The sequence below is a fragment of the Otolemur garnettii genome, unplaced genomic scaffold (assembly GCF_000181295.1).
Source record: "Otolemur garnettii isolate 467f Iridium unplaced genomic scaffold, OtoGar3 scaffold00075, whole genome shotgun sequence".
NCBI lineage: Eukaryota > Metazoa > Chordata > Mammalia > Primates > Galagidae > Otolemur > Otolemur garnettii.
This window is the reverse complement of record NW_003852470.1, coordinates 6243147-6253374: the sequence shown is the minus strand read 5'-3', so window position 1 is coordinate 6253374 and position 10228 is coordinate 6243147. Positions and strand designations below refer to the sequence as shown.

At 45.3% G+C, this 10228-nt stretch overlaps 1 protein-coding gene across 3 annotated transcripts in view; it reads right to left on the bottom strand.

Annotated features, from left to right (window-relative positions):
• CUNH10orf90 (chromosome unknown C10orf90 homolog) overlaps positions 1-10228 on the bottom strand; it is a 220664-nt gene that overhangs the window by 73665 nt on the left and 136771 nt on the right. For all 3 annotated transcript variants that reach the window (XM_003794064.1, XM_023515648.1, XM_023515649.1), the window contains exon 3: positions 4750-4841. In XM_003794064.1, coding sequence (XP_003794112.1) covers positions 4750-4841 — 92 coding nt within the window. The remainder of the gene's footprint in view (positions 1-4749; positions 4842-10228) is intronic.

The window sequence follows — 10228 nt, the reverse complement described above, 5'->3', positions numbered from 1 at the left end:
ACTGATAGGATCAATAGAAGTCAGTGGATACTGATAGGATCAATAGAAGTCAGTGGATACTGATAGGATCAATAGAAGTCAGTGGATACTGATAGAATCAATAGAAGTCAGTGGATACTGATAGGATCAAACCTAGAGGGGGAGGAAGGGTCTTGATATTGATGTTATACCATATTGCCGTGGACTTTATAATGAGTGCATTCGAGTTTATCTGAGTTGCATAAGTAGAAATAACATTATGTATCTAATACACTCAAATTTTATTGATGGAATGTAGAATTATTAATAGTATGATCTTTTTTTTTTTTTTTTTTTTTTTTGCAGTTTTTGACTGGGGCTGGGTTTGAACCTACCACCTCCGGCATATGAGGCCAGCACCCTACTCACTGAGCCACAGGTGCCGCCCAATAGTATAATTTTTTAGGTGCAAATCCTGATACTCAGAACATGCAGCTGCAGTCAAACCATTTGCTTATTTACTCTGACATTTATTTGAGCTCCTAATGTGTGTCAGGGGCTGTTTTTTCCAGCACATAGAAAAAGGCCCCAAACAACAACCTGAGAGAAATTTAAAAGGAAAAAGGAAACAGCGGAAGGCTCTTTGGTCTTCAATATACGTGATACCCCTGTATGGAAGTTCTACGTTTCAGATCCTATTGCCTAACGATTTGAGGCCCACCAAATCATTTCAGGTAAGACTCAACCTCTCCCAGTTCTGTGCTAGCTTGCTAGGGCTGCCGTGGCGAAGCAGCACCGTGTGGGAGGCTCGCATAACAGATGTTTATTTTCTCAGGCCTAGAAAATGAGCCTCAGATCAAGGGATTGGCAGGGTCGGTTTCTTCCAAGGCCTCTCCCCCTGGCTGTCATCATCTTCTGTCCCAGGCCTGGGTCCTAATCTTTTCTTCTTAAAATCTTATCAGTCACTTAATTTTAATCACCTCTGTAAGACCCAATCTCCAAATGCAGTTGCATTCTGAGGGAGTCGCAGGGTTAGGGCTTCAACGAGTAAATTATTTTCTTTTAGATGGGGTGGGGAGGGACAAAATTCACCCCTCAACAGACTACAACGTGTCACTCTGGGGCCAGTCCCTCTTCTGAGTTTGGGAAATCAAGAAAGAGAAGAGAAGAAGGGTTATTCAGTGTTCCTAAGTCAGCCTACTACTGTTTAAACTGTGCGAATTTTCTTTAGAAAGTCATTACATCTTTTACATTAAATATCTTCCCAAATCAAGCCATTTCAGGGTGATGCTCCATCTGCCTTTTATATTGAGTTAACTAAACACGGCTATGCAAAGAGCTTTCTTTCATCTAAAACTGACACAAGATTTGTTTCGAAAGGAAGAGGAAAATCACCTCCAATTTCAAGTAGGATGTTCAAGTCAGCGAGAGGGTGAGTGAATAGTTGGTCTGTGCCTTGCTGTGGTCGTAAGCCATCCGTTTCCCAGACTTCACACTGCTGCACACTTCCTTTTTTTTTCTTAACATTTTCTTTCTCATAGATGCTACTTTGAAGATATTTCCTTCTTTTAAATTTTAAAACTTGATTGTGTAGTGCTAGAAACTGCCTTCATAGTTGATGCTTTTTATTGATTGTTTTTAACTTTGTATTTCTGTCTTAAGAGCTATTACTAAGACAAACACAATTTCATTCATAAGAGACAAGCAGCAGGTGACCAGAGAAGCCGGATCCTGGCCACTCAAGGGGGACTGCTCCATCCCTGCAGCAGAGAATAAGCCCGGGATCCAGTCTCTGCCCCTACCCTGCCTCCTCCCACCGCCGCCACGCAGCCTGCAGCCGTCTCTGCTCAGGGAGTCTTTGGGTCCCTCTGCCCACAGAACACTCTGCACCACCCCCACATTCGCTGCAAACCTGCCTTCCCCCGCTTCATCAATCTGAGACCACCGGCACTGGGTGATGTGTCAGCCTCGTGGCATGTTATTCTGCATGGAAGAGTGTTCAGGATATACACATAGCAACGGGGAAAGACAGTTTAAAGACAAATGAAAGAATCTGAGCTCTCCTCACTCTACACAGGGAAACTTTGTCTTGCTGTGCAGTTACTAAAGAGCAAAGGATTACAAGCAGTGTGATATACAGCAGTGAAGAGCCGGGAAGAGTCATCTTTCCCCAGTGTTTTTCCTCATAATAAAATACACTTAACAGAAATGTTGCCATCTTAGCCATTTTAAGTGTACAATTCAGTGGTATTAAATACATTTATGATGTCACACAACTGTCAGCACTACCATCCCTTAATAGAATTCTTTTTGTCTTATAAGACTGAAACTCTATACACCCATTAAATAATAACTCCCCATTCTCTTCTCCCCCCACCCAGCTCCTGGCAACAACTAAGAATCACTGCTTTGTAAATGGATCACTGTTTTGTACATGGGGGAGTGGGCCAGGTACAGCAGCTCACATCTATAATCCCAGCACTCTGGGAGACTGAGAAGGGGTGGATTGTATAAGCTCAGGAGTTCGTGACCAGCCTGAGCAAGAGTGACACCTTATCTCTACTAAAAATAGAAAAACTAGCCAGGCATTGTGGCGGGTGCCTGTAGTCTGAGCTCTCAGGAGGCCAGAGGATCGCTTGAAGCTTGGAGTTTGAGGTTGCTGTGAGCTGTGATACCGTGGCACGCTAGCCTAGGGCAAAAGAGTGAGAATCTGTCTCCAAAAAAATAAATAAATAAAAATAAAGGGGGGCGTGACTAAGTAAATCATGGTATGCATAACCACATTTTATATTTCACAGAAATTAAACACTAAAATTGCAAACACAGAAAATTGCTTCTGAGGGGATACGATATAATACAATACGAGTTGATACCTATCACCATTTATGTTGAAAATGCATGGGAGAAATAAGGAAAAATGTACTTACAAATATTTTCTTATTTTATATATGTCTGTATTTTCCCACATTTTTACAAGGGGTTGCCATTACTTTTATTATGAGGAAATTAAACTTATTTTTTTAAGAAAAGAATTCTTCCATATTTTACACCTTTTAACTAATCATCTAGCAGAAGAGGGACCTTCAGCTAAGTGCATTTTGGAAGGAGAGTGATCAATCTCATGTACACCCCAAAGGGGAGGCAGAGATTTATGGCAGTCAGAAGGCAGGGCATCGGCTGATGTATTAAATCATCTTATAGCGCCTTAGAGCACATGTATGGGGACAAGCTTTAAAAGCTCAAAGTTAGGAGGGGAATTTGAAAGTCATGCAACTGACCTAATTACGTGATCCAGATAATTCCAGACCACATGTTTAGGAGGTTTGATTTGCAGGAGCCATTTAACTCAGGCACAGAGAGTGACCACGTGTGAGTGTGTGTGGTTGTGTCACTGGAATCCAGTGACATAGCCCCAAAGATCTGATCATCATCAGTGACCAAACTCTGATTAATTTTGACATCAACAGGAAAATGCTGACATTTGCCAGCTCAGCATAAAAAAACAGGTAGGAAAGATTGCCTGTTGCTATCTTTCTTAAAAAGAGTGGCAGTTGACCTCAGCAGCATCACCCCTACAGCCCCCCCCCCCTCGGCTCAATCTCATCCCCTCTTAAGCCACATCTCCTCCCAGGGACGGCTCTCCAGGTTCCACAGCTCCTCCTACTCATTTTCTGATCATCTTCTCAAAAACCAGAGCTGTGCTCCTGCTCCCGGGGAACAAATTAATTACAGCCACGCATCTTTACACCTTGAGACAGTGAGCTCAGTGCTGCCATGGAGAAAGGGCTTTAAAGATTGATGACTAAATCTCAGGACCCAAAATAGCATCCTTTCTCCATCTTGTGGGATTTGGGGCCTGAGGTCTTTGAGGAAAGTGTTGATCTTTGTTAAATGCAAACCTAAATCAATGTAGTATCTAAGACAAGCATTTTGAGTTAAAAAAAATTAAAAGCTATCTTTGCTGTCTCATCTGAGAGATTCTTTTCATTGTAGTCTCTCTCAGAGTTACAAAAGTTGGTGGCAGAATGAGCACCTGTAACAGACTGCAGATGCCTTGTCAACTGTAAGACCTTGGACAACTTTAGAAAGTGAAGAAGGCTGTGTTGTAAGTTCTGTTAACTGGATGAGCCTTCCCCCACCACGGTCCTTCAGAGCAAGTTAAGAACAGAAGCCCCAAGGGCACAGCTAATACAAGCTGTGAGATTTGGGGCAAGTTACCTACTTAAGCTTCCATTTTCTCATCTTCAAAATAGGAATGAGACAGTCCTACCTCCCAAGGGATTAGGAAGGCATGATGGAGTCAACTGGAGAGAGCCTGGGATGTGAAAAGTTGACATTATGGACCTCCATGTGTGGAGTTCTGCCCTAGAATCTGAAACTCTGCTTCTGTTCCTGTGTCAGACCACTGGCACTTTTTGCAGGTGTAACAGCTAGCTCGTTAGGTCCCAAATTCCCTCTTCGCCATTTTCAAAATGCTATTTACTTTCATTCTCTCTCTTTCTTTCTCTCCAGGAGATTAATTTTGGTTTAAAATTGAAATCAATTACCATATTTTCTTAGGATACTTCAAACTTACAAATCGTGGGTGAAGACTGTAAAAGAATAATTAAATATATAGTGCATACTTTAACATAACACGTTTGAGTCATTGGCGGTTAGATTTTCTGCTGCATTAATTCAATTTTTGACTAAACAAAATAAAATGAAATCACATCACAAATAGGCCTGAAATTACGTTTTATAGTTGGGTGCACTTTGCTGACTACCCTAGATGCTAGAAATGTGTGTTACCTCAGTGAAGTCAGATTTCTTCTCTGCAACATCAGACGGGAGATTTGTAAAGGCAATTTGATTGCTTGTACCGTAATGGTTGTCCCGTAATCCTAGGCGAAAAGAAATAATAATATTGTTACATTTTAGAATGTAAAAGGATAGAATGGAATATATGAGGTCCCCTACTCACATACAATACTTGACAACAGTGAATCAAGCATAGTCTAAGAACGTTTCCTTCATGTATTCCATCCCCCTCCACTCCAAGTTCATTATTAGTTCTTTAGGCGCCAAGATTCCTTCTTGCATAGAATTATCTTCCTGAGACTTGGTAATAATTGCACAATTTCAGCCCTGTCACATACACCAGTGTCCTGAGTTGACACCCAGCAGAAGACAGAACTGCATCTCTAGACTTCCCAATACCACCCAAGTCAGGAAAGGCTGAAATACAAGACCAACTTGCATTCAGTCTCTCTTTTTTTTTTAATTTAATTTAATTTTTTTAATTAAATGGTAGCTGTATACATTAATGCAAACATGGGGTACAGTGTAGTGTTTTCATATACAATTTGAAGTACTTTCATCAAGCTGGTCAACATAGATTTCATGTCATTTGCTTAGTCATTGTGTGAAAACATTTATATTCTAGTTCTAGAAAAGTTCACTTGTACCCTTGTTAGACTGCATTCAGTCTCTTAATGCAGCCATTATTGGAGGGGCCATGGAGGGCTCAGACACTAATGTTCATGCTGATTTAGAATATCTGAGGATAATCGGTGATCATTTTGTTAGCCTCTCTGTGTAAAATCCCACACATGTGCAGCTATCTTAGCCACCATTCCCCCCACATCTTCCACAAGGGTGGCTAAGATAGCTGCACAGAGCGGTGGGCCAAAGAGCTAGACCACTGGGGCTCCAGGTATGGCTCCACCCTCTGCTGCATGTCCACAGAGCACCACCCCCTCTCCTGAATACCTCAGGAGCTATAGGGAGGAGTGGTCCTGAGTGAAAAGCACTTTGTCCTAGACAAAGCCAGCAGGCCTGAGTGGTCTGCCTGGAGCCCTAGGTGGCCTTAGACAGCCATCAGCTGCAGGTCTCAGCACCCACTACCCCTAATGTCTGCCCCAGTGGCCATTGCCATGTTGCTAATGCAGGAATGTGAATGAAGCTCAGGAGACAGTGGGAGCAGGGAAATCAGTGTATAATCCAGGCCAGAGGCTTGGCGTCCACAGCCTAGGCGAACCACAGTGGAGGTACTCTAGGGAAGGTGGCTTTCAAAGGGCTACAGTGGATGGCCCCCTCAGCTGCAAGTGCCCTGCCTATCATCCCCAAATGTCAGATGTGTGGTCATCTAATAATTCTTTGGTTAATGTGGACTGTGTATATTACAGTGCTCCTGTAAGATTATAAGGAAGCTGAAACGTTCTCATCGCCCAGTGATATGGCTATCACTTTACTGTTCTAATTAATTTAGAATAGCCTAAGTGTCCAGTGTTTATAAAGTCTCCAATAACGCACAGTAATGTCCTAGGAAATCCCATTCACTCACCACCCACCCATTGACTTTCCCAGAGAAACTTCCAGTCTGGCAAGCTCCATTCACAGTGAGAGACCCATGCAGGTGCACCTGCTCTGTTTCTGTGTTTAGACTCACAGATGGTTACGATTGTGTTACAACTGCCTACGGTATTCAGCAGAGGAGGAATAGACTCTACCATAGAGCCTAGATGTGTAGTAGGCTTTAAATATACTCTGTGATGTTTACACAACAACAAAATCACGTAATAACACATTTCTCAGAGCTTATCCACATCCTTAAGCAACACATGACTGTAATTTAAAGCATTTTATGGGGAAAATTATATGCTATAGGATTTTTAAGTTTCACACATTTTTAAAGGACATGGCTCAAGGGAAGTTTAAGGGCCACCACTGACCTGTCCAAAGCCTACCTATGTCTCATCTCATCCTTGGGTGACAATGAGCCCCAGCAGCTTTAATCCAGAAACATGGCTGTATCTGCAAGCATGACTGTTACTGAGTGACAGAGACAGTCATCCAAGATGCTATGCATAGATTACTTTTTGTGAAACATAAATATGAAAGGCCGTGAAAGGCCTCAGGGATTCCTGTGGAGCTGGTCATGGTCAACTAACAACAAAGCTGAAGACCATGGAAACCACCTGGCTCTGGTCATGTGGCATTTTTCCTGGTTAAGGACTTTGGAGTACACACAGGCTTTGGGGAGGGACGGCGCTGGGTCTGCATCCAGCTCAACCTCAGGCTCACCTGCGGCAGGTGGGTTGAGTTTCTCCATCTGTACAACTGACTGTGCACACACCTCCCACCAATGAGGAGGTGAGGGCCCCGCCCCTTATGCAAATCACCTGGACGTAGGCTTGATAATTGACACCAGTTTTGATTGTTCATAAGCAGGATGAAGGGAGCCCTCCCCGAGGCACAGGTGGTCACCTTCACGATGCATCAGTGGGTCGGGAAGCCACTGCAATCAGGCAATCAAACCACAGACTCCCAGGCCCTGGGAGTACACATGTGGCTTTGGACAAGTCACTCAGCTCCTGTCGGCTCCTCGCTGACATCAGGGTTCCTCCCTGGAGGAAGGGGTGTGCTTTGGCAGTGGGAGCCAGCATGGATGGAACTGATGGGGCACCCAGGGTGTGCGAGGCCCTGGGCTGAGGGACAAGGGCAGAAGAGATGCTCTCTCCTCCCAAGAACCCTACGAGAAAGTCACAGATTTGCTGTCCCTGCCTCGACAAGCCACACTGAGAGTCGTCTAAGCCAGGGAACTAGGAAAAGTTTTGGAGAGAGAGGGGACACCCAGAATGGGCTGTCGAGGTGGGGTGGATTTAGACAAGATGAGGGATGTGAGGGGGAAGAGGCACAGTCCAAGACAAGGTCAGAAGGGAAGGCAGAGATGGTTTTAGGCAGAGCAGAACAGCAGGAAGACCCAGCATATGCAGAGAGCAGCAGTAGCCTCACACGTGGGACCCTGAATGAAGCACGGGTGTGGGTGACACCACATGGGTCCACCTGTCACCAGCACTTCTGGAGTTGTCCCTACAGAGGCAGAAAACAAGCACTGTCACCAAGTGAGTCACTCCATCAGAGAAACAGCCATGGACACACTCGGCTCCAGCCGTCTCTGGATTAGACTTTTTGTTTCTATGTCACTGCACTGGGGCAGAGAAGGCTCAGACCTCCACTCCCCGTACTTTTAAATGCCTTAGAGTAGTCAAGGTTTATTCTGAATTTTCACCACACCTTTAAAAAAACACATTTTAATATTTTAAAACAGATGTTTCTCCAAGAGAACCACTTTTCAGATTGAATTCAATTAATCGCATCTGTGAGATGTGATGCTCTTGTTCCCCGGTTTCCCTGGGAATTCTTCCATCTTTGACTTCTGTTCTCACTGCCTGCCTCCCGACGTGTCTTACTTTCTTTTGGGGGTTCTCATCTTGATCCCTTTTCTGGGTCCTCCCTCTGTGCCCTCTTCCCTAACCCACATGGAGCGCTCTAGTCGGGGTGGGCGCGGGTCGCCCCTGCGAGCACCATCAGCTGCCTCTGAGTCTGCTCACGTGGCTTTTTCAATCCCCTGCATGCCTCTGCCTCTTCCTCCTGTGTCATCACCTGGGCCAGTGCCCCTCACTGGGAAGGGGGGCGCCCCCTCTGTACCCGCTCCCCTCACCTCAACGTCCTCCTCAAGCCCAGGCCAGTTTGATCCTGGGACTTAGGCTCTGCTGCCTTGAATCACTTTCCCTCCCTGCACTGCCTGGTCTTGGCAAGGCCACAAGCACATCTCGCCCACCAGCCTGATAGGGTCATGCCGAATTTCCTTGACATCTCCAGTTTGTGACCTTGTGGGCCACATGCTCCTTCAAAGACTCTAATGTGAGGGACACATTTCTCCCCCTGGCCCAGGAAAGAGAACTGAGTGCACAGGTAGGGGCTCCTGGGAGCGCAGGGGTTCCAAGCTAGGACACTTTAAAACAAGCCCATTTCTACTTCCTACACGCAGCCGACCTGAATGTGTCTGTAGCTTTGATCACGGATCAGTCTTCCCAGAGTTCCCTCACCTCAGGCCCAGACCACCTTCTCCCAGAACCACTTCCCCCCAGTCTCCTCCCGTGCCGCTGGCTTCCCAGGCAGGGTGCCTGCATCTGTCCTCTGGGCTGCTGAGACAGACCACCACCTGAGAGCCTTACAGCAACAGACATTCACTCTCCCACAGTTCTGGAGGCCAGAAGGTTGAAATTCAGGTGTCGGCAGGATCACGTTCCTTCTGGGGGGCAGATTCTTCCTTGCCCCTTCCAGTTCCCAGGGTCACTGGCAATTATGTGTTTGCTGGCCTGTGGCAGCCTCACACTGATCTCTGCATCCACCTTCCCACGGCCGTGTTCCCCATCTGCACCTCCAAATCTCTCTCTCCTTATAAAGACACTACTGACTTCTAGCCCCACCCTGACCCAGTGTGACCTTACCTCAATTATACCTGCAAAGACCCCATTTCCAGATAAGGTCACACTCACAGGTATTGGGTTATGTTCAGGCCATGAAAATATCTTTTCAGGAGCACAATTCAGCTCACACCAGTGCCCCCTGGCAGGCATTACTGTGTGTCCTTGTCACACTGTTCTGTAATAATCTGCTCCTGAGTCTGCTCCTTAAGTGGCCTGTGGTCTTTAAAGGACATCTGGCTCACCTCCTTCCCTGGGGGCCTGGCACAGCACTGGGCCAACCGAGGATGCTCACCCACTACAGACTGAGAGAATATATTATTTTGTATTCTGACCAAGGTTATTTCTGTAGGGAGAAAATCAGAACATACCTTCCCCGGACCGTCGGTTCATACTCCTCGGGCATCTTAAAGCCATTTTATTCAGTTTCCAAGGTCTCTTACTGACAAGGATATGTTTGGCTAAACGAAAGAAAAAATGGCCACAGTTTGGCTCTGTAACTACTCTCAGAATGAGTCAGGCTTCCGGGGCCAAGGAACCTCAAAGCTCTACCTGTGACGAAGTCTTCGGAATGTTTACAAGGCAACAGGGGTGGGGGTAGGGTCCATGTCCACCTGCCACCTGGTGCCATTTCTTGTTAGCAGGAGCACTGAGCAGCACTCTGAGATCTGAGGCTTCTGTGACAAGTGTGCATGAGCATTGTGGGGGGTTTCTGCAGAGCTCTGTTAGAAATGAGATCAAAAACCACGTATTTCATCCATCGCCTACGTCAGGTGCAAGTTTCTTTCCAACTCCTCGGTACATCTTTATTTTTCACTTATTTTAGTGATTCTGATCCCCTTGCCAAATAGCATTTTAGTGTGTTTAATTTATTTTTTTAATTAAATCATAGCTGTGTACATTAATGCAGTCATGGGGTTCATGCTGGTTTTATATACAATTTGAAATATTTTCATCAAACTGGTTAACATAGCCTTCATGTCATTTTCTTAGTTATTGTGTTAAGACATTTATAT